Genomic DNA, 25,194 nt, shown 5'->3' on the forward strand with positions numbered 1-25,194 from the left:
ACACCCTGAAAGGTGTAGATCTTGAATGTGCTCACTGAGTTTTGCCAGTCGTGCGCACCTATGTAACCCGAATTCCTATCAAGATATAGAACATTACCATCACCCCAGAAAGTTCCCTCATGTCCCTCCCCAGTCAATTCCCAGCCCCAGGCCCCAGAGGCACCCACTCTTCTGAATTCTTTTCCCGCCATGGATTAGATATTCCTGTTCTAGAATCTCAAGTACACAGAACCATGTAGTACATGTTCCTTTGTGGAAGGCTTTTTTCACTCAGCATAGTATTTCTGAGATTCATTCATTTTGTTGTATGCATCATGTTCTGTCTTATGAACATATATACAGGGTTTTTGGGGGTTTTTTTTAATGCGTCCTTTGGACACATGGCACATGGGCTGTTTCTTTTCTTTTTTTCACTCCGCCATTTAAATTTTTCCACTGTAATCACCGGTTTCTCCAGTGCCATGTTGAACTTGGGGCTTCTCTAAAGGACTTGCATCCCCCCTGGAGAAATGAAGGATGAGTCGTATGGCTTATAGTCCCTCACATCTACCTGGGCTCTATCTCCTCAGCTTCTCAGCCAGGTCTCATGTTTCCAAATGTTTGCCCTCATTCCCCTGACTCTCTCCCCATCCTCAGAAAAGGACTTTCATCTTCCCGTGTCATGGGGAGTTCCTTTGTGTCTGGGCCTCTCTACTCCACGCTTTAGAGAAAACTCTGTGCTCCAGTCCTCCATGCTGTCTCTTGACAGAAAACACCTCTTTTTAAGGGTTCCGAGAAAGCTCTTTCCTCTCTTAGCAAAGCTGGGCTCTTCCAATTAAATTGGTTTACTGTTAGACTGTCACCTTGCTTTAGACTTGAAAAATTCTATTTGAAAACCCAAAGCCAAGGATTTATTTACTGCAGATCAGGTCAGGGTTTCTCAATCTTGGCACAGTGACATGTGGGTCGCATAACTCCTTGTTGTAGGATCTGTCCTGTCCACTGTAGAATGTTTAGCATCATCCCTGACTCCTACCCCCCAGAGATACCAGTAGCAACACCACCACCCCCCGCCCTAACTGTGGTGCTGAAAAACTGTCTCCAGACATTGTCAAAAATGGAAACGTCATTGTGCCTGGGGGAAAAATCACCCGGTTCTAGTTAATACTCATCCTTCCTTTACCACAAGGCAATAAAACGTCAGCTCCAAGGCCAAATCTTAATGGCAAGAGCTCATGGGAGGTGGGGAAGAATTACTGAGAAAAGAAAATATGTGGAGTGATTTATTAAAATAGCATCTTGATTCATATATATATATATATATATATATATATATATATATATATATTTTCCCAATAATGGGATCATATGAACCTAACATAGGTAACCTTCTTTTTTTTTCCTTTTTTGGCTGTGCCACTCAGCTTGCAGGATCTTTGTTCCCCAGCCAGGGATGGAACCTGTGCCCCCTGCAGTGGAAGCACAGAATCCTAACCACTGAACTGCCAAGGAATTCCCTACCTGATTGTTAAAATTCAATAATATGTCATAAACATCTTCCCACTTCAATACATTGACTGCATAGTGGTTAAAAGCATAGGCTCTGAATCCAACAAACTTAGGTTCATCCCTTGACTCTACCACTTACCAGCTGTGTGTCCTTGAGCAGGTGACTTGACGTCTCTGTGCCTCATATCTGTCACGTATAAAATGGAGATGGGAATTATAATGCCTTTCTCACTGGGTTGTTATGAAGACGAAATCGTATCCTGCGTGTAAGTGCTGAGCACAGCGCCTGGTGCATAGCGAACATTCAGTAAATATTAAATTATTTAAAATTTTAATATTTAAAATTTAAATTTTAATAATTTAAAATTTTAATATTAAAATTTTAAATATTAAAATTTAAAAATTAAGTTATTACCTAACCACGATTGTTATTTAACTTTTATTTACAACTTACAGTGTCTGAAAGACACAGTGAAGGTGCACACATACTGCCCCTGCTGCAGACTGGTGATTACTGGAGTGCACCAGGACAGCCGGGGGTTGTTAAAATATTAAAGTAACTCCCCTGCCATTGGGCCAACAGCTCATGCACGAAAATTCTTAAAGTGCCTGCATCCCCATATCCGCCGTCCCACCTCCCCAGCCCTCCCGACCCTCCCTGGGGCTTCTCCCCACTGGGACCTCCGAAGGATCCAGCAGCTAGAGTTAAGCCAGTTTCTTCATACGTGGCCCTTAGGTTCTTTCTGATAAATAAGAGTAGCCAGTAAAGAAGTTTGGGGTGGGTGAGGGGTAACTGCTCCAGCACCTCCCTTCCTGGGTGTAAGGAAAGCGAGTCTCAGAGCAAATTCTAGCTCCACAAAGACTTTGAATAAACACACCTTCCCCAGTAAAGGGACCCCATCGATCAGCCTGTTCTGTAAGTTTGATGAAGTCCCCCCTCCGACCATCATCTTGCAGGGAAGTGTCCCTCAAGACAGCCACGACAGGGTCGCAGAGGCAGCCAGAGTCACCGCTAGAGATGGCATCAGACGCCAGAGCTCTAAGCTGAGACTGGACAGGGGCCCAGTTAGGGTCAGACCCCGAGGCCCTCCCTGGGGACACGGGCCAGGCAGTACCTTCCTCCAGTGGGAGCCGATTTCTTGAGGAATCTGAAAACAGATCAAGTCTTGCTCCTGAAAATTCAGTTTCCAAATTCAGATGCGCAATCAGTGTCAAATAAACCCCAGATTTCAAAGGCTTCATGCCTCGAAGAAAAAGAATATAAAATATCTCCATATTTTTTGTCGATCACGTGTTGAAATGATGTTTTTTTAATGTATTGGGTTAAATCAAATTGATCATTAAAAATTCCTCTCTTCTTTTCACCTTTTTAACGTGACGACGAGAACATTGAAAATTGCATTCTGTAGCTCCCGTTATTTCTCTATCAGGCGTTGCTGCTGTAGCCAGTTAGGACTTAGCTGCTCAGGATCCAAGAGAGTCAGATGGGGGCAGTGAGCTTCAAATAGAAGTTTTCTAATCATGGACCTAGTTGGGGAGGCGGAGGGAGAGAAAATGGGCAGCTGCTGAAGTTCCAGGCCCTTGTGTTCCTCGCGCCCCAGGAAACACTGTGGCCAGGGCTGCTCATTCAACACGCAAGGCTGTGCATTCTCCGGGCACCACGGGCCATCAGCTATGTCCACTAGAGGTTCTGGGGTCCACAAACAGGTTTGAGACCTGGCTGGGGGGCAGGAATCTTTGACTCTAAAATGCATAAATAAAAAATGCAGAAGCAAAATGAATAAATGATGAATGTCCACAAACATGACAGTGCGTGCTTCATTCATCATTAATGTTAATACTCATTAAAGTTTCATCACCACTGAAAACAATTTGTTCAGTTTCTCACTTCACAAGAAGATAAGAGTGTGCAGTGGCTGTCCAGAAACCATAGTCACTTGGAAATTTAAAATACGCTGCTTGGGCCCAAGTGATCTCACAAGTAGAATTATAGAAATCTTTACAAACCTTTCTACACCAATAAAAAAAAATGTATTCAGTGTTGATGTGAGTGAATTGCGAGATGTCTGATGTGATCCAGAGTGGGGCCCCCAAACACAATGCCATACTCCCCAAAAGTCATATAAACAGGCCTTGTAATATTGGGGTAAATAAGAAAACAATTAGGAAAGCTTAAATGTCTCTCAAGTGGATCCTAGTTAAACACGTTTGGCACACTTGGACAATGGACCACAATGCTACCCTTGAAAAGAACCCAGTACAGCCTCAAATACTGACATGGGAAGATGTTTTTGATATTGTTAGCTGAAAAGTAAGCTGGATAAGAATCTCTGTCATGTAAATGCATTTTTGTTTTTTGAAAAGATATGACTGCAATAAAAAATATATAGCTAAGGTTTAGTGCTAAATGCTCTACATGAGGGATCAGCAAACTTTTCCTGTAAAGAGCCAGATAGTAAATACTTTAGGATTTGTGGGTCACATGGTCTCTGCTGCAACTACTCAGCTCTGCCTTTGTAGCTGGGAAGCAGCCATAAATAATATGTAAATGAATCACTGTGGCTGTGTTGCAATAAAACTTTATTTACAAAAATAGGCAGAAGGCCAGATTTGGCCGCAGGGCCATAGTTTGCCAACCCCTGCTCTATATCATTATTCTATTTAATCTCCAGATAGCCCTTTATAGCAGAGACTATCAGTGATCCTAAATTATGTATGTGGAAACGAAGGCTTAGAGAGAGCAAATGACTTGCCCAAGGTCATCAGCTCTTATGCGGCATAGAAAAATGTCTGGAAAGAGACACAGCACAGGGCATCAGTGCAGTTAATGCTGGGGAAGAGAAATGAGGCGGCTCTTACCCTTTCCAGTCCTCCTGCAATGCTTTCAGTGCATAAGTCTCATGAATGTGAAGGTTAATCTGAAAATATTCTTTAAGACTTTGGGGAAACTCACAGTCTCCTCTGCATTCTCTGTTGATCTTGTGTGTTAGTGTTGACCAACGCGGCGGAACTGTCGGAACAATCAGTGGCCGAGGAAATTCCTGTGGCAGAGTCTTACAGAGAAATTTTTGTGGACCAGGACCTGTCCCAGCACGATAAGGTGAGGGGTCTCGGGGAAGCACAGAGCTACAGCAGCAAGAGGGACCTTGGAGAGATTGCCACTGCCTCTTGTTCTCTGTGTCTCAAGGACTGTCCCTTTTTCCTACTTCCAAGAAACCACCTCTTCCTCCCAAGACATTCAGCCAGGTTTGGCCACTGCTCATTTTATCCCAAATAACATCTACAACTACAAGGTACTGAGCACCTACTGTGTGCTGGGCCATGTCCTGTGCACTTGACATTTATTAGCTCGTTAATCTTCACCATCTTCAAAATAGATTTTATCAGCCTCACTTTGCAGATGAGGAAACTGAAGCTCAGAGAGGTTCAGTGATGTGTTCAAGGCTGCCCAATGCAAGGAGCAGTGTTAGGATTCAAAGCGAGGTCTGGTTAGCTTCTCAGCGGGTACTTCTAACTCCCACACAGTAATCACTTGGTCAACCTTCAGTGATGGAACAGTGATGCAAAAACACATTCCTAGCAGGAGGAAGTGAGCCCTGAAGTCAGGGAGGCCTGGGCCAAGAGACTCGTTAAAGAACCAGAGAGGTTTAAAGCAGGGATGCGAGCAGAACAGGTGGATTCAAGCCATCCTGGGAAGGGCCCAGGTCAATTTCTCCCCACTTAGACACGACTTGAAAGTTACTGTAAAAGAAGCAGTCTATAATATCTCGCTTTCCTTCAGGGCCAGGGCCTGCTCCTGCAGCAATTCTCAGAGTTTGTGAGGAGCAGACCTACCTGGGGTTCTTGTCAGACACGGAAATCCAAACGTTCAGGAGGCAGGGGGTTCCAACCCAGGCATCCTGGGACCAGACTCTGCAAAATGTTGCAGAAAGGCGAGAAGCCACGCTCAGATTCTGTATTTATCGCTGTGTAACAAGCCACCCCAAAACTTAGCGGCTTCAAACAGCAATTCATTATTCCCCAGAATCTATGGGTTGACCTGGAAGGTTCCTTTGCTCGCGTCCCCTGGCCTCACTCATGCGGCCTCAGTCAGCTGCTGGCTTGGCCTGTCTGGTGGTCGGTCTCCATTGGCCTCCTTCCCACATCTAGGGCCTCAGCCAGGACGCCTGGACTGGTGGGCCCCTTTGTGCATGTGGTTTTTCATCACAGCACGGTGGTCTCAGGGTTCCCAGGGGGCCAGAGCAGAAGCTGCACAGCCTGTAAGAACTTGCCTGGAGAACATGCAGCATCACTTCCACTCCATTCCATTGGTTAAAGCAAGTCACGGGGCCAGCCCAGACTAAAGGTTGGGGAAATAGACTGGATGGCAAAACTGCAAAGTATTGGTAGCCATTTTTCAACCTGCCTCAATTTTAACTTGGAAAGATAGTGCAACCACTATAATTTTTTTCTATTTATAGAAAATTTTTATAAGCCATTTATAATTTTTTCTATTTATAACAGAAATAATTATTTCTATTTATATGCTGTTTATACCCTGACTTGCCAGGACTCCTTCAAGTGACAATAAACAAATTAGCTTGAGGGGGAGCATTGATTAGCTCATCTTATTGGAAAATTTAAAGGGCCACTAGCTTCAGGTATGGCTAGATCCAGGAGCTTGAATAATGTCATCAGAACACCTCCCCATTACCAAACTCTCCCCTCTGTTTCCCTCAGAGTCTGGCTTTCTACATAAGGCTGGCTTTGTGTGTCAGAAAAGACAAACTCAGGCAAACAAGCCTATATATTTAAAGTTTATGATCCAAAAGAAGGCAAGATCCTCTCCCTCTGTAATCGATGTGTGAAATCTCTGATTGACCAGCTTGGGCCACATGCACATGGGGAGGTGGGACAGGAAGGAGCAGGGCACATGACTGACAGTCCTACCCAGACCCCATGGAAGGAGGAACGCTCCCTCCAAGAAGGGCAAGGGGACCCTCAGCAGGAAAGCAGAACCCACAGCTGTCCACTGCCCTCTGAAAACTTCTTATATTCCAGCACTGGCATGGGGCCTGGCACTTAGTTGCTGCCCGATGAACATTTGTTGCATGAAAAATGAATAAGCACCTGGCTGATCATAACAGGGTGAAACAGGGGAAACTGCCCAGGAGTAGGGAATACGTCTGCCACTCTCTCTTGAAGTTTTGCCACCAACTTTCACAAGGACCCAAAGGAAGGCCCCTGGCAGCAGCTGGCAATGTCAGACAGGCTTTCTCATGAGCGAGACCCTGTCCTTCCCCAGGTCACGGAGATAGCAGGTCGTGAGGCTGACTGGACGGCTCTCCTGGGAATGAGCTGGCCCAGAAATTGCCCGTTTACCTCCTCCCGTGACTGCTTTGGAAAAGGCCTCTGGGGAATTTCTTCTTCTTCTTCTTCTTCTTCAGTTTTTCTGACATTTTATTGATAACGTCTGGTGAGAAGTTTGGGGGAATTTTTTTTTCCTTTTTTGGAAAACCTAACCAATTCTTTGGCTGCAGAGCTTTATCACTGGAGAGATGGAGGACAGGGTTAATTATACCTGTGGGTACAGTCTACCAGCAATTTTGTTTTTCCAGCCAAAAGTTTACATGAGCCCATGCAAATAAATCACTATTCCTGTCTCATTTACTTTCCAGATTGAGTTACCTGGAAAAAATTCATACATGAATAGCCAAAAGAGGCAGGAAATATTAGAAGAGAGGAAAGGGAAAACAAATATTTCAGAATGTTTTAAGTTAAAACAAATAACCCTCATTATAGGGAGAATGTGGTCAAACAGAATGTTGTTTTCCTAACTACCTTTCCTAGGTCCCCAGTGTGCTAGGCTGAATATTATAAATGAAAACATTCTAAGTAAACTTTCTAGCAACAAAAGTTCCCAAGTGGGATGGTTGTTCTTAATATGAAAGTCTAATTCTTGGGGAAAGGAAAGTTTCCATACCTGTGAGGTACAGACATCCATTACAGGAGTCTATATACAAGTACATCATTTTAACCCAATTCTTGTCTCTGTGAGATTTTCCAAGTGACAGAGATAGCCTTGAAAGTCTGCTTTTTCCCTCCCTGCCTGCCCTCACCTTCCCAAAGAATGATACCATATTTTTCCTGTGTTTCTTTAAATGGGCTCAGCCTTACACCCAGACCCACACCTAGTAAATTTCCCATCTGGCCTCCACCCAGGATGAAATAATTTGGCTGCTGGGACAAGAAGTCAGCCGTCTCTCCGATTTTGAACTTGAATCTAAATACAAAGACACCGTGATAGCAAGCCTGCAGAACCAAGTGTCCAACCTGAGGCAGAAGCTGTTGGAAACAGCCGCCTCCAGGCAGAAGGAGAGGGTGAACCCGCCCAAGTTTCAGGTTCTGCATGAAGAGGACGATGCCCAACAGAGAGAGATCCAGAGCTTGAAAAACCAGGTAGGGCTCAGAGACAAGTGGGTCGGGGCCTTGGGGTCACAACACAGGGTGACAGCTCTCAGGTAGAGCCTGGGGGGAGCCACCCGGGTAGTTAGAAATGGGCAGTGAGCACAACATGGTGAAGAGTGCAGATCCAGGGAGTGCAGGGTTGGCAAGTTTCTAGCCTTGTAAGAACAACATTAGATTTGATTAAGTGCCTACCATGTTCAGGCCCCGGTGCAGGTGCTTTGAGTGCATTAGCTTATTGATTTATTTATTTATTTATTTATTTTATTTATTTCTTTATGGCTGCATTGGGTCTTCGTTGCTGTGCACGGGCTTTCTCTAGTTACAGTGAGCAGGGGCTACTCTTCACTGCGGTGCGTGGGCTTCTCATTGCAGTGGCTTCTCTTGCTGCAGAGCACGGGCTCTAGGCGCGTGGGCTTCCGTAGTTGCAGCATGAGGGCTTCAGTAGCTGTGGCTCGCGGACTCTAGAGTGCAGGCCCAGTAGTTGTGGCCCACGGGCATAGTTTCTCCACAGCATGCGGGATCTTCCTGGACAAGGGCTCGAACTCGTGTCCCCTGCATTGGCAGGCGGATTCTTAACCACTGCACCATGAGGGAAGTCCCCTCATTAGCTATTTAAACCTCAGTCTTCTGACAGATGCCATTCTACAGATGAGGAGACTGAGGCACGCTCAGAGATGCCCAGGAGCTTGGTACAGCTTGCACAGCAAGTGAGAGGCAGTGATGTGAGTTGGGCTCAGTTCTGCCACCTTGTACACCTCATGCTTTCACACCCACTTTGCATTTCCACCCAACTCCTGTCGCTTCAGTGACCACTTCTCACACCCACCCGGACCCAGCCAGAAAGAGCTGGAGATGGGGAGAAGGAACCCCACAGTGTTCCAAACACTGAGGCCTTTATCAAACCCTGAAGGCAGCTGCTGGTTCATTTATAGGGAATTTCACCAAAAATTCTCCACCCAGAATGTCTGGATTTACCAGTCAACTTCCTTCCTCCTGAAAATAAATCCAAAAAAAAAATTTTTTTTTTAAGTCTTAAAGAACTACTTTAAAATTGGCAACTGATATTGTTCCTAAATTATATCGCAACAAAGTTGATAAAAAAGCAATTGGTCATTGATGAATTTTGGCCTCAGTGCATAATTCTGCTTAAAACCATCGTCAGATTTGGTTCAACATGGCGGAGTAGAAGGACATGCTGTCACTCCCTCTTTCGAGAACACTGGAATCACAACTAACTGCTGAACAGTCATCGACAGGAAGACACTGGAACTCACCAAAAAAGATACCCCACATGCAAAGACAAAGGAGAAGGCGCACTGAGACAATAGGAGGGGCGCAATCCCCATAAAATCAAATCCCATCACTGCTGGGTGGGTGACTCACAAACTGGAGAACACTTAGACCACAGAAGTCCACCCACTGGAGTGAAGGTTCTGAGCCCCACGTCGGGCTACCCAACCTGGGGGTCCGGCAATGGGAGGAGGAATTCCTAGAGACTCAGACTTTGAAGGCTAGTGGGATTTGATTGCAGGCCTTTGGCAGGACTGGGGGAAAGAGAGATTCCACTCTTGGAGGGCACACACAAAGTAGTGTGTGCATTGGGACCCAGGGGAAGGAGCAGTGACCCCCATAGGAGACTGAACCAGACGTACCTGCTAGTGTTGGAGGTTCTCCTGCAGAGGCAGGGGGCAGCTGTGGCTCAGCAAGGGACAAGGACACTGGCAGCAGAAGTTCTGGGAAGTATTCCTTGGCATGAGCCCTCCCAGAGTCTGCCATTAGCTCCACCAAAGAGCCTGGGTAGTCTCCAGTGTTGGGTCACCTCAGGCCAAACAACTAACAGGGAGGGAACCCAGACCCACCCATCAGCAGACAAGCAGATTAAAGTTTTACTGAGCTCTGCCCACCAGTGCAATAGCCAGCTCTACCCACCACCAGTCCCTCCCATCAGGAAACTTCCACAAGCCTCTTAGGTAGCCTCATCCACCAGAGGGCAGACAGCAGCAGCAAGAAGAACTACAATCCTGCAGCCTGTGGAACAAAAACCGTATTCACAGAAAGACAGACAAGATGAAAAGGCAGAGGGCTATGTAACAGATGAAGGAACAAGATAAAACCCCAGAAAAACAACTAAATGTAATGGAGATAGGCAACCTTCCAGAAAAAGAATTCAGAATAATGATAGTGAAGATGATCCTGGACATCAGAAAAAGAATGGAGGCAAAGATCGAGAAGATGCAAGAAATGTTTAACAGAGATCTAGAAGAATTCAAGAACAAACAAACAGAGATGAACAATACAATAACTGAAAAAAAAATACACTAGAAGGAATCAATAGAATAACTGAGGCAAAAGAACGGATAAGTGACCTGGAAGACAGAATGGTGGAATTCACTGCTGAGGAACAGATAAGAAAAAAGAATGAAAAGAAATGAAGACAGCTTAAGAGACCTCTGGGACAACATTAAACACAACAATGTTCACATTATACGGGTCCCAGAAGGAGAAGAGAGAGAGAAAGGACCCGAGAAGATATTGAAGAGATTATAGTCAAAAACTTCTCTAACATGGGAAAGGAAATAGCCACCCAAGTCCACGAAGCACAGAGAGTCCCATACAGGAGAAACCCAAGGAGAAACACACCGAGACACATAGTAATCAACTTGGCAAAAATTAAAGAAAAATTATTGACAGCAGCAAGGGAAAAATGACAAATAACATACAAGGGAACTCCCAGAAGGTTAACAGCTGATTTCTCAGCAGAAAGTCTACAAGCCAGAAGGGAGTGGCATGATATACTTAAAGTGATGAAAGGGAAGAACCTACAACCAAGATTACTCTACCCAGCAAGGATCTCATTGAGATTCCATGGAGAAATCAAAAGCTTGACAGACAAGCAAAAGCTAAGAGAATTCAGCACCACCAAACCAGCTCTACAACAAATGTTACAGGAACTTCTCTAAGTGGGAAACACAAGAGAAGAAAAGGACCTACAAAAACAAACCCAAAACAATTAAGAAAATGGTCGTAGGAACACACATATCGATAATTACCTTAAACATGAATGGATTAAATGCTCCAACCAAAAGAGACAGGGTTGCTGAATGGATACAAAAACAAGACCCATCTATATGCTGTCTACAGGAGACCCACTTCAGACCTAGGGAAACATACAGACTGAAAGTGAGGGGATGGAAAAAGATATTCCATGCAAATGGAAATCAAAGGAAAGCTGGAGTAGCAATACTCATATCAGGTAAAATACACTTTAAAATAAAGAATGTTACAAGAGACAAGGAAGGACACTACATAATGATCAAGGGATCAATCCAAGAAGAAGATATAACAATTATAAATATATATGCACCCAACATAGGAACACGTCAATGCATAAGGCAACTGCTAACAGCTCTAAAAGAGGAAATCAACAGTAACACAATAATAGTGGGGGACTTGAACACCTCATTTACACCAATGGACAGATCATCCAAACAGAAAATAAATAAGGAAACACAAGCTTTAAATGACACAATAGACCAGATAGATTTAATTGATATTTGTAGGACATTCCGTCCAAAAACAGCAGATTACACTTTCTTCTCAAGTGCGCATGGAACATTTTCCAGGATAGATCACATCTATGTCACAAATCAAGCCTCAGTAAATTTAAGAAAATTAAAATCATATCAATCATCTTTTCTGACCACAATGCTATGAGATTAGAAATGAATTACAGGGAAAAACCTGTAAAAAACACAAAAACATGGAGGCTAAACAGCATGTTACTAAATAACCAAGAGATCACTGAAGAAATCAAAGAGGAAATCAAAAAATACCTAGAGACAAATGACAATGAAATCACGACGATCCAAAACCTATGGGATGCAGCAAAAGCATCCCATAGTTCTAAGAGGGAAGTTTATAGCTATACAAGCCCACCTCAAGAAACAAGACAAATCTCAAATAAACAATCTAACGTTACACCTAAAGGAACTAGAGAAAGAAGAACAAACAAAACCCAAAGTTAGCAGAAGGAAAGAAATCATAAAGACCAGAGTAGAAATAAATGAAATAGAAACAAAGAAAACAATAGCAAAGATCAATAAAACTAAAAGCTGGTTCTTTGAGAAGTTAAACAAAACTGATAAATCATTAGCCAGACTCATCAAGAAAAGAGGGAGAGGACTCAATAAAATTAGAAAGGAAAAAGAAGTTACAACAGACACCGCAGAAATACAAAGCATCCTAAGAGACAACTACAAACAACTCTATGCCAATAAAATGGACAACCTGGAAGACATGAACAAATTCTTAGAAAGTTATAACCTTTCAAGACTGAACCAGGAAGAAATAGAAAATATGAACAGATCAATCACAAGTAATGAAATTGAAAGTGTGATTAAAAATCTTCCAACAAACAGCAGTCCAGGACCAGAAGGCTTCACAGGTGAATTCTATCAAACATTTAGAGACGAGCTAACACCCATCCTTCTCAAACTCTTCCAAAAAATTGCAGAGGAAGGAACACTCCCAAACTCATTCTCTGAGGCCACCATCAGCCTGATACCAAAACCAGACAAAGACACTACAAAAAAAGAAAATTACAGACCAATATCACTGATGAATATAGATGCAAAAATCCTCAACAAAATACTAGCAAACAGAATCCAGCAACACATGAAAAGGATCATACACCATGATCAAGTGGGATTTATCCCAGAGAGGCAAGGATTCTTCAATATATGCAAATCAATCAATGTGATACACCATATTAACAAATTGAAAAAGAAAAACCATATGATCATCTCAATGGATGCAGAAAAAGCTTTTGACAAAATTCAACTCTGATTTATGATAAAAACTCTCCAGAAAGTGGGCATAGAGGGAACCTACTTCAACATAGTAAAGGCCATATATGACAAAGCCACAGCAAACATCATTCTCAATGGTGAAAAACTGAAAGCATTTCCTCTAAGATCAGGAACAAGACAAGGATGTCCACTCTCAGTACTATTCTTCAACATAGTTTTGGAAGTCCTAGCCACAGCAATCAGTGAAGACAAAGCAATAAAAGGAATACAAATTGAAAAAGAAGAAGTAAAACTGTCACTGCTTGCAGATGACAGAATACTCTACAGAGAGAATCCTAAAGATGCCACCAGAAAACTACTAGAGCTAATCAATGAACTTGGTAAAGTTGCAGGACACAAAATGAATGCACAGAAATCTTTTGCATTCCTATACACTAAGGATGGAAAATCTGAAAGAAACATTAAGGAAACACTCCCATGTACCACTGCAACAAAATAATAAAATACCTAGGAATAAACCTACGTAGGGAGACAAAGACCTGTATGCAGAACACTGTAAGACACTGATGAAAGAAATTAAAGATGATAGCAACAGATGAAGAGATATACCATGTTCTTGGATTGGAAGAATCAATATTGTGAAAATGACTCTACTACACAAAGCAATCTACAGATTCAATGCAATCCCCATCAAATTACCAATGGCATTTTTTAGAGAACTAGAACAAAAAAGCTTAAAATTTGTGTGGAGACACAAAAGACCCCGAATAGCCAAAGCAGTCTTGAGGCAAAAAAACGGAGCTGGAGGAATCAGACTCCCTATCTTCAGCCTATACTTCAAAGCCACAGTAATAAAAACAATATGGTACTGGCACAAAAACAGAAATATAGGTCAATGGAACAGGATAGAAAACCCAGAGATAAACCCATGCACCTATGGTCAACTAATCTATGACAAAGGAGGCAAGGATATACCATGGAGAAAAGACAGTCTCTTCAATAAGTGGTGCTGGGAAAACTGGACAGCTACATGTAAAAGAATGAAATTAGAACACTCCCTAACACCATACACAAAAATAAACTCAAAATGGATTAGAGACCTAAATGTAAGACCAGACACTCTAAAATTCTTAGAGGAAAACATAGGAAGAACACTCTTTGACATAAATCACACCAAGATATTTTTTGATCCACTTCCTAGAGTAATGGAAATAAATACAAAAATAAACAAATGGGACCTAATGAAACTTCAAAGCTTTTGCACAGCAAAGGAAACCATAAACAAGATGAAAAGACAACCCTCAGACTGGGGGAAAATATTTGCAAAGGAAGCAACTGACAAATGATTAATTTCCAAAATATATAAAGAGCTCATGCAGCTCAATATTAAAAAACAAACAACCCAATCCAAAAATGTGCAGAATACCTAAATAGACGTTTCTCCAAAGAAGATATACCGCTGGCCAAGAAGCACATGAAAAGCTGCTCAACATCATTAATTATTAGAGAAATGCAAATCAAAACTGCAATGAGGTATCACCTCACACCAGTTAGAATGGGCATCATCAGAAAATCTACAAACAACAAATGCTGGGGACGGTGTGGAGAAAAGGGGACCCTCTTGCACTATTGGTGGGAATGTAACTTGATAACAGCCTCTATGGAGAACAGTATGGAGGTTCCTTACAAAACTAAAAGTAGAATTACCATAGGACCCAGCAATCCCACTACTGGGCATATACCCAGAGAAAACCATAATTCAAAACGCCACATGCACCCCAATGTTCATTGCAGTACTATTTACAATAGCCAGATCATGGAAGCAACCTAAATGCCCATCGACAGACGAATGGTTAAAGAGGAAGTGGTACATATATACAATGGAATATTACTCAGCCATGAAAAGGAACAAAATTGGGTCATTTGTAGAGACGTGGATGCATCTAGAGACTGCCATACAGAGTGAAGTAAGTCAGAAAGAGAAGAACAAATATCATATATTAACGCATATATGTGGAACCTAGAAAAATGGTAAAGATGAACCAGTTTGCAGAGCAGAAATGGAGACACACATGTAGAGAACAAACGTATGGACACCAAGGGGGGAAAGCGGCAGGGGGTGGGGGGGGTGGTATGATGAATTGAGAGATTGGGATTTACATGTATACACTGATGTGTATAAAATGGGTGACTAATAAGAAAAATACAAATAAATAAATAAACATTTTAAAAAAAGAAATAGAAATAAAAAAACCGTAGTCAGTGCTTTGGGGCCTTTGTTCTCTTGTTCTCTGTTTACTGTCTTTCCCTTCTGTAATCAATTCTAGGTACACAGTTTCAATCCTAGAAATGGTGCTCTAGAAAGGACACAAATTGTGTATGGTGAACCTAGGAGATTCTAGCAGGAAACTGTAAGCTCCATGAAGGCAAAGGTTGGGCCCAGTAACCTTCCAGAACTCTGTTAGGACCGTGTCTGTTTGTTTGTTCTTTATTCATCCATCCATCCATCCGTCCATTAATCCAAATAAATATTTTGGGGGGCCTATCCTGTGCCATGCCCTCTTCCAGGCTCTGAGAATTCAGCAGAGAACAAGACAGACATGATCCTTCCCCCTGTTATGCTCTAGTGAGGGAGTCAGAATAAACAAGTCAACAAATACATGCTCTAATATTTAAATGAACTAATGACTCTCCTTCAAACCTGGTTTTGAAAAAACAATGAAAGTAACAGGTCCTATAGGAATTATTAGTGCAAACAGCTACCTTGACATGTAGCTGACACATTAATGAGCATCTTTTTCTTGAACTGAACCCAATTTTGCTGAAATATTCCTTTCAGTTATTCTCCCATTTCAGAGCTTTCCTGAGAAAATGACGTGTCTTTTTCAGGTACATGGATGAGGCTGAATTATTCCCACATACCTTTTTTTTTTTTTGGCCATACCATGCGGCTTGCAGGATCTTAGTTCCCTGACCAGGGATGAAACCCAGGCCTCCAGCAGTGGAAGCACAGAGTCCTAACCACTGGACTGCCAGGGAATTCCCCACATACCTTTTTTTAAATAATTGAAATATATTTGACATAGAATATTATATAATTTCCACATATCTTTGAATATCAGCCGGTCCCAATTTGAGTTTTATTTAAAGTGGCTGCCGATATCTGGGGGAAAAAATGTTTTTGTACAAAGAAATTATCTAGAAATAATTACACTGATGCCTCCCCTACCACTGGAGATTCACTTATAACTGAAGAAGAATATTTTATAGCAAGGCATATATGAACCAGAGGCTCCATCGGTTTGAACTCAAATCGAGTTTCATCCACTGACATTTTAGTTTCTTAACTATTCTACTGCCTGCAGGGCATTCCACCAGAAGTGTAAGCCACATGGCAGGTTGATTTATGGTTCTGATTACTTTATGTGTTTTCCCTGGTCCCCGAAGGTGTGTGCATAATGATTTGCTCTCAGAGATCTTCGACCTGCTACAGTATCACTAGAAAATTCTTACCTCCATGTGCTCTTATACGCCTGTGCTAATTAGAAGCCAAATTATCATCCTGAAACAATCACTCCTCCTAGCACTCTTAACTTTCTTATGATTCAGTGCCCATTTTATTACACAGCTTAACAGACATTAAACATCTTGGAATTTATGCCATTACAAACAATATGGATATTTATTTTGATAGTAAAAGTATCAAAGACGTTTGAAGACTCTTTGGAGTTTTCCAGCAATCTGAAATCCTAAAACTCTGACACTCAGATTGAAATATTTTCAATCTGTCAAAACCACTGGAATCTTAGAGGGGAACGTATGTTTTCCCTCCCGGAAGTTTGTCTCTGTGTGTTCTATCTCTGGTATCTTGCAAATAAAAGCATTAAGCTGAGAAGAGCTTACAAACACTTTCAGTGTTCCAAGGACCTTTTATGGAAAAGTTGTATTTCTCCCCAACAGAGAAAAGTAAAATGTGAAAGAATTTTTTTACTCAAAGTTTCCAAAGCACAAACATGCAAAAGTATAGCCTTGGGGAGAGTGGGGGTCAGAGTGGCCTGTGTCCCCGCAACTTCTAGCATCGACCCCCCACAAAAATGTCTCAGGTGCCCCAGGGAAAAAGTAAGTGTAACTGCCCCAAAAGTCCTAGACTCTGAACCATGATGGTGCATGAAACGAGTCAGAAAACGTGTGAGACCTTGACGCTTCTGTTAATTCTACCAGAGTAATAATGACAAGATTTCCAAGGACACAAACCAAGACCAAAGGCTGTGAGCGCCATCTGGTGGCCATATCAGCACACCCGAACTCCATTACCTGGGCATGCCCACCACCTCCCCCCAATCTTTTTTTTTTTTTTTTTAGTGTGCTGCCTGCAACCTGGTCTGATGATAAACAGGGAAATTCCTGTATTTCTTCTTTTGGAGGGATCATTTTTATTTAAGATACTGAGTCTCTATTTACTTATTTATTTATTTATTTATTTTTAATTTAATGCCCGTTTTTAAGTTTAAAAAGGGAGCTGCTTCTACGAAAAATGCTAAGAAATTATAGTGGGGCTAGCCAAGAGACATGGGAAAAACGGTGAAAGTGGTATATGAATGACTGAAGTTTGGGAACTCTCTTAGGGTGGGGTTGCCAGATAAAGTAAGGACACCCAGTTAAATTTGAATTTTAGAATTTCGTTTTAGTGTGTGTCCCAAATATTGCATGGGACACATTTGCACTGAAATATGATTCATTATCTGAAATCCTATTTTAAGTGAACATCCTTTTTTCCTCCCCTAAATCTGGCAAACTTACCTTAGGAGAACAAAGAAATTGCACCCAGAACTTCCCTGGTGGCACAGTGGTTAGGAATCCGCCTGCCAGTGCAGGGGACACGGGCCCGAGCCCTGGTCCAGGAAGATCCCACATGCCGTGGAACATCTAAGCCCGTGTGCCACAACTACTGAGTCCTCGTGCCACAACTACTGAAGCCCGTGTGCCTAGAGCCCATGCTCTGCAACAAGAGAAGGCGCTGCAATAAGCCTATGCACCGCAACAAAGACCCAACGCAGCCAAAAATAAATAAATAAAATTTATTTTTAAAAAAAGAAAAGAAATTACATCCTTCTCCTTGTCACTTCCGTTTTGATCTATCAAAATAAGCTAGTGGGGCTTCCCTGGTGGTGCAGTGGTTCACAGTCCGCCTGCCGATGCAGGGGACGCAGGTTCGTGCCCCGGTCCGGGAAGATCCCACATGCTGCGGAGCGGCTGGGCCCGTGGACCATGGCCACTGAGCCTGCACGTCCGGAGCCTGTGCTCCGCAACAGTAGAGGCCACAACAGTGAGAAGCCCGCGTACAGCAAAAAAAAAAAAAAAAAAAAAAAAACAAGGTAGCTCTTGTCTTGTCTACGGATTGCGTGGCATTTATGCCCCAATAAACGTGTCCCTGTGGAGTACTGAGGCCTGACATCTGAAAAATCACAGGGCAAAGGCCCACAGTGCACCTTGAGGTGGGAAAGTCCGGGCCACTCAGAACAAGCAGTCTGGCCACATCAAACCGAGAGGGAGGGTGTTCCCGGCCCAGCTCTCTTTCCCAGCCTCTCAGGTACCTGCTCTGTGCAGGCCGAGGCCTGGCAGCTACTTTCGGGCCCTTACCAACGTTGCATTTGATGGAGAGCCTTCCGCACCCCACGTGTAGACCTAGACCCCTGGAGGGGGGACCGCCCTTGAGGGGGCTCTGAGCCATGGACTTAGAGGGTGCTCACAGCAGCCATAGATAGAGCCGGCCTGTGGTGCTCCCACCCACGATTCCTGTATTTCCTGTTTGTTTGTTTTTTTTTGTTTTTTTTTTTTTTGTGGAACACATGCCTCTCACTGTTGTGGCCTCTCCCATTGCAGAGCACAGGCTCCGGACGCGCAGGCTCGGCGGCCACGGCCCACAGACCCAGCCACACCGCGGCATGTTGGATCTTCCTGGACCGGGGAACGAACCCGCGTCCCCTGCATCGGCAGGCGGACTCTCACCCACTGCGTCACCAGGGAAGCCCCTGTATTTGCGCTTAATAACAACCACACCGGCGTTTAAGTGAGCCTGGCAAGGCTTACAAATGCACACATAAAGATTACCAACTACCTTCCCCAGAGACGGACGAGGGAAGCTGAAGCTAAAACACCCTGTGAGGGCTTCCCTGGTGGCGCAGTGGTTGAGAGTCCACCTGCCGATGCAGGGGACACGGGTTCGTGCCCCGGTCCGGGTAGATCCCACATGCCGCGGAGCGGTTCTGCCCGTGAGCCATGGCCGCTGAGCCTGCGCGACAGGAGCCTGTGCTCCGCAATGGGAGAGGCCACAACAGTGAGAGGCCCGCGTACCGCAAAAAAAACCAAAATAAACCCAAAACAAAAGAAAAAAAACACCGCGTGGGTAGTCAGAGGAGAGGACCGTCACAGCTCATCACCCTGTGCCGTGTGCCAGGCATGATCTGATCACTTGTACACATGCTAACTTATTAAAATACTTCTAACAATCCTATCAGGTTGGGACTACCATCACCCTGCGTACAGACTGAACAAAAGGAAACAGAATATGGTGTCCTCCTTGTGTTCACAAAGCCCGTTAACTGGCAGAGACAGGACTTGAAGGCCACAGTCCGGCTCCCGAGTCCATGCCACGCTTTACAGCCTCCAACTTCTCACGCTCATTCCTAGAGCCACCTGGGAAGGAGCAACCAGGCAACTAAAGCCTGGGTTTGAATCAGACTCCACGTCTGACCAGCCGCGTGATCCCGAGCAGGGGGCCTCGCCTCTCTGAGTCTCAACCTGGCTCCCTTGCAAAATGGGCACATTCATGGGAACGTCAGCCTTCAGCAACGCTGTGACGAGTATCATTGTAGCATGTGTGAACGGGCTTTGTAAACTCTGGAGTGTTCTGTGAGGTATAAACTACCCTCTATTCTCATTAGAGGGAATTCATTTCATAACCTGCTCCTGGCTCTTGAACTTTGCTGTGCATCCAGTCAGTGCTGGATGATCTGGAACCAACAGCTGGTCTATTTATGGCTGAAAACCCACAGGTCATAGGAAGACAGCAGCACCGGAGCCCCTGGGTGGCCACAAAGATAAGGTCCGTGTCTCGAGGACTGATGACATGGTGGTCACTGAAGGAACAGGCCCCTCCTGCCCCTTCCACTAGTTACAACTGAAAACCTTGGTTTCCCCAACACCCCGATCCAAGATCAACCCGACTCTTTGCCCAACGTTGGAGAAGTACCGGCATGTCCTGCAGGCCTGGCTGGCCCCCTGTGACTGTGTGTTGCCTCCTTCCACAGATCAGTGCCCTACAGCAAGGCTACAACCAGGTGCTGTGCCAGACCCTGTCTGAGAGAAAATTAGAAATCACCTCCCTGAAGCACGAGGCCGAGAACTTAAGGAGGGACGCCGCCATCACGTCAGGTGAGGCCCTTCTGCATTCAGGCCCCAGAGCTTCTGCCCTCCCCCTGCAGACATCACCAGTCAACCAGCACACCTGTGCCCGTGACCTGGGTGCAGCCTCAGGGATCACCCGTGTCGATGCATTAGAGTTCTCCCTCAGTGGAGGTTTCTTGCCGCCCAGTTCCGAGGGCAGGGCCTGGTAAATATTTGAGAGAATGTTATCTCTTGGCTACAAGGTCTCCTGAGCACTGGCCCCACCAGGGAGAACACAGGTCGCCTTGTGGCTTGGGTGGTTCCACAGAGCAGCGTGAGTGCAAACTAGAGCGTGGACAAAATGGGCTCACTCCTTTAAGGCACCCATGGTCTCACCCATTTCAGCCGAGTGCACTTGGGCCCAAGGGAAACCATTTTCTAATTTGATCCGAGGTGGTTCCCTGATAAAGGGCTTGGGTTGGGAGAGGGGCAGCCAACGCACAGCTGTGGCTGAGCTTTGATTCCCTGGATTCCTTCATTGCTTCCACATGTTTCTTGAGCTCCTACTAGGTGTCAGGCCCCGTTCCAGGCTCTGGGGAGGGAGAGCCAAGCAAGACAGTCAGATTCCTGTACTCACAGATTTGGGAGGGGGTGACAGACAATAAAAGTAAACGGATGAATAAACAAGCCCACTTCAGAGAGCAGTGCTGCTGTGGAGAAAATAAACTGTGTGTCGTGGTGGCCAGCGCTTCAAGGGGGTAGGCCAAGGGGGACCAGTTTAGTGGGTGTGCAACCATGGAACTCAGGTGTGACTTGAACCCGTGGGCTGGGACTCGAACCCAGTCAGGACCCACTATCTTTTAATCGAGATCACTCATCTGGCCTCGGGACTTAATAAAGCTCAGGTTCTTTATGTCTCATCGCAGATAGAATCCAGTGAGAGACAAAGTAAGAAGTGGATTTCTTTAGAGAGAAACACACTCCACAGACAGAGTGTGGGCCATCTCAGAAGGCTAGAGACCCCCAAATATGGGGCGGTTAGTTTTTATGGGCTGGGTAATTTTATAGGCTAATGAGAGGGAGGATTGCGACAACTCTAATATTTTGGGGAAGGGGCGGGGATTTCCACGAATTGGGCCAACACCCAATTTTTTTTTTTTTTTTTTTCTGTACGCGGGCCTCTCGCTGTTGTGGCCTCTCCCGTTGTGGAGCACAGGCTCTGGACGTGCAGGCTCAGTGGCCATGGCTCACGGGCCCATCCGCTCCGCGGCATGTGGGATCTTCCCAGACCGGGGCACGAACCCGTGTCCCCAGCATCGGCAGGCGGACTCTCAACCACCGCGCCACCAGGGAAGCCCCACCACCCACTTTTTGACCTTTATGCTCAGCCTCGGAACTGTCCTGGTGCTGGTGCGTGTGTCATTTCGCTCATGTATTACAATGAGCCTGTAATGAGGCTCCAGTTCCCCTGGAAGTCGAATCTTACGCCCCCTTGGACCTAGCCGATTCTAATCAGTTCATGTTGTATCCTCCACCGCTATGTCCTTCTTTTAGAGAGGACCTGTTTCAGGTGCGCAACGACAAGCCAAGGGCAAGAGAGGCTGCATGGAGTGAACAGGGGATTGTGGGGCTGGGCAGGGTCGGGGGGCCTGGGTTTTTATTCCAAGGGTGTTGGGAATCCAGTGGAGTTTTTTAAGCAGAAACTGACATGTCTAGAGACCTGAAGAGGATGGGACCGCTCACAGACGAGGGGAGGGGGAGAAGCAGGTGACAGGGCGGAGGCAGTGAGCCTCGGAGGGGCACATCACTCTGAAAGCAGCCAGCGCGTAGCAGGAAACATGCCCACAGCTGTAGAAGCCAGGCAAGGCATTGAGTCGCACGTGAATCACCATCTCTGTATGAATCTGTGCTTTCCTTCTGCCTCACTCTGCAACTTAATCACACCCACACCCACCCCCTGCTGCCCCCAGGTCTCTGCTTATGCTCCTCCCTCACTTGGGATGTCCTCAGATATTTTCTGAGCACCTCCCCCAGGCTAGGTGCTGTTCTGGGCACCAGGAATGGAAGGATGAACTCGCTGGTCCTCACCTTCCTCCCGTATGTCGGCCAGTGAAACCTCATGCAAGCATCGAGCCTGTCTCAGATCCCACCTTCTCCGATCAGGGAGTCGGACAGACCTGGGTTGGGATAACGCTTGAGATGGGCTGGACCCACTCAAAGTGTGGCAAGCCCCAGAGGGATTTCCAAGTAACTGAACTGTGTCCTGGAGGCAAAGCTCATTTTTAAAATGAAATTCTGGAGCATTTTGTGCTTTATTTCATAGACATTCTTGATTGATACCTACCACTAAAACTGGGCCTGATGTTCTTTCAAGAAAAGAACCGTAGGAGATAACCCAATACCACTGCATTTATGCACCCTTCTTCCCACTTTTATTCAAAATGATACTACAATGCAAGAGGGAAGAGATATGGGGAGATATGTATATGCATAACTGATGCACTTGGTTATAAAGCAGAAACTAACACACCATTGTAAAGCAATTATACTCCAATAAAGATGTTTAAAAAAATGATCCTACAGTAATGGAGTAGTTATCTATTGCTGCATAACAAGTTACCCCAAAATGTAATGGATAAAACCCCAACCAATATTTATTATCTCACCTAGTATCTGTAGTTCAGGAATTTGAGCGGGGGGTGACTTAGTTCTCACGAGTTGCAGTCAAGATGTTGGCTGGGGCATCAGTCATGTCATCTAAAGCCTCGGGGGGAGCCGGAGGATCCCCCTTCAGAATGGCTGCTCATGTGGCTATTGGCTGGAGGCCTTAGTCCCTCAGCACACATGCTTCTCTCTAGGGCTGCTTGAGTGTCCTCACGACACAGCAGTTGGATTCCCCCGGAGTGAGTGATTCAAGAGAGAGCAAAGAGGAGCCCACAGTGTCTTTTATGACACAGCCTGGGAGGAAACAGTCCGTCATTTCCACAGTATCATATTGGTTACCCATGGCAGCCCTATTCAGGGTGGGAGGGGCTACACAGGGCATGAATTCTAGGTGGTAGGGATCATTGGGGCCATTTTGGAAGCTGGCTGCCGAGAAAAATAATAGGCGCCATGGAACAAACATAATTTAGCCACTTTGTGTTCTTGGGACATACTGCATCATTTGACCCTTACAATAACTCTGTGTGGGACAGACAGTGGGAGGTGAAATAGCTTGTCCAAGACCACCAAGCTAATAAGTGGTAGAGAGGGGTCCAAACTCAGAGGACTGTGAAACCAACCCCCCCATCAATAGTGTCCAGCAGTGCCCTCTGCCACACGCCCGTCTCCTGGCCTCTGGAGAAGAATTCCTGGACCTTCCCTGTGCTGGGCCTTTGTTCCCCAGGCCAATGGTGTGGCCTCTCCTCCCAGCTTTGCCTGGCCTGTGCCCACAAGGGGCCCTCAAAGGCTTCTCCTCTCGCTGGTGCTGACTGCCCCTCATTCTCACTGAAGCCTCAAACCCTGTTCTGTGGACTTCGCTCTCATTCCCATTCCTGCTCTGGGACCCTTGGAAAAAGCCTCCCCAATTGTAGGAAGGCAGCGGTGGTGGCCTGGACTTGGAAGGTCTTTTGCAAACTTTGGCTGACAGCCACGGTGTTGCCAATAATCCTTCCTGCCTCGTTGACCTCCATGAGTCTTTTGTTTTGGTTTGGTTTGGTTCTTTTACAGAGATGGTGTCATCTTTGCAAAGAGACGTGTTAGTAAAGGATGGTCAAGTTCAACAACTACAACAGGAGGTGAATCAACTGAAAAGTGAGAACAAAGAAAAGGATCACCAGCTGGAAGCCCTCAGCTCCAGAGTGAGTGTCAGGTCATCAGCAAATTGTAGCTGCGAAAAGCAGACACAGTGGAGTCACATGACACACGGTGGTGAGATGAGGCCAGTGCCCAAGGACACAGGGAGGGTAGCTGCTGGGCAGGTGGCCAACTTCTCTGAAGCCTTTCAAAGGACAGCTTGTATGTGGCTCAGAATAAGCATAATAGATTTTCAAATCCAGCAAACATTTTCTAACCCCTATTATAAATGAGTTTGTTTAATCCCAGCAACAAACACCCCTATGAGCATATACTGCCATTGCAAAGTTTAACATTAAACAGAATACGATCTCTCTGTGAGCACGGATGACCACACGGCTGCATCGTGGTCCCAGCACCTCTGGTTCTCATAATTGTCTTCAAAGCAGAACGTTTGAAGATCCAGATGCAAACACGCAGACTCTCATTTCTTCCTTAGACTTTAGTGTGCAGAATGTCTCTATGGAAGATGAACGTGGTAGGCAAGCAAAGAGCTTTTTCCATGTAACTGACTATTTGCAAATCTTGCCTTCAATGCTAACTTTAGAATCCTGCCTCTATAGGATAAGATTTCTCAGTATTTGCATGATGTGCCTGTTTCTGTGAGTCAAGGTAAAACCTCAAAGCTTTCATCTCAGGTGGCACCTCAGAGATTCCCAGAGGCTACCCGATAGCTAGGTCTGCATGGGGGTGGGGTGAGAACAGATCTTGAGGTTCCAAGGAAAAGGCACAATAAGTAATACCTAGTACATAGTACCATACCCAGTTTGGAGCTGGTGAAAGGCACTGCACGAGCTTTGGGATCAGACAGACCAGGGTCCAATCCCAGAGCTTTCTTTCATTGTAAATTATTTGGCCTCCATTTCCCCATTTGTGAAATGGGGATGACAAAATCGTTTTCCGAGAAGTGGGAGGCTGGTTTTAGTTGTGCTCTTCTGCCTCTGCCCCGGGTCGGCTGCCTGGCCAAGCCCTCTGCATTCGTTTCTCCCAAGCAGAGTGTCTTCCCAGGCATGTGCTATAGCTGTTTAATGTGGTGTGTGTGTGTGTGTGTGTGTCTGTTGGGGACGGAAAGGGGATGCAGAGCTGGTGCTAAGTAGAAGGAATCTGCAAAGACAGCACCTGCTTGGCTCTTCTACCTCCTGAAGTGCATTTGGATGATTTATGTCCCCGTTTCCCCTTCCTTGTTGACCTCGGAATGAGGTCCCTTCTCCTCTAGACTGTGCTGGCC

The 25,194-nt window shown here is 45.1% G+C and overlaps 1 protein-coding gene across 1 annotated transcript in view; it reads left to right on the plus strand.

Moving 5' to 3' along the window:
• The window catches only part of LOC309799072 (forkhead-associated domain-containing protein 1-like), a gene marked incomplete at both ends in the record, with an annotated part of 77,461 nt that overhangs the window by 38,995 nt on the left and 13,272 nt on the right, over window positions 1-25,194 (plus strand). The window contains 4 exons of the mRNA XM_082612100.1: window positions 4,479-4,588; window positions 7,690-7,926; window positions 20,054-20,177; window positions 23,841-23,971. Coding sequence (XP_082468226.1) covers window positions 4,479-4,588; window positions 7,690-7,926; window positions 20,054-20,177; window positions 23,841-23,971 — 602 coding nt within the window. The remainder of the gene's footprint in view (window positions 1-4,478; window positions 4,589-7,689; window positions 7,927-20,053; window positions 20,178-23,840; window positions 23,972-25,194) is intronic.

Source organism: Mesoplodon mirus, assembly GCF_964341445.2.
Source record: "Mesoplodon mirus genome assembly, chromosome: 3".
Taxonomy (NCBI): Eukaryota; Metazoa; Chordata; class Mammalia; order Artiodactyla; family Ziphiidae; genus Mesoplodon; species Mesoplodon mirus.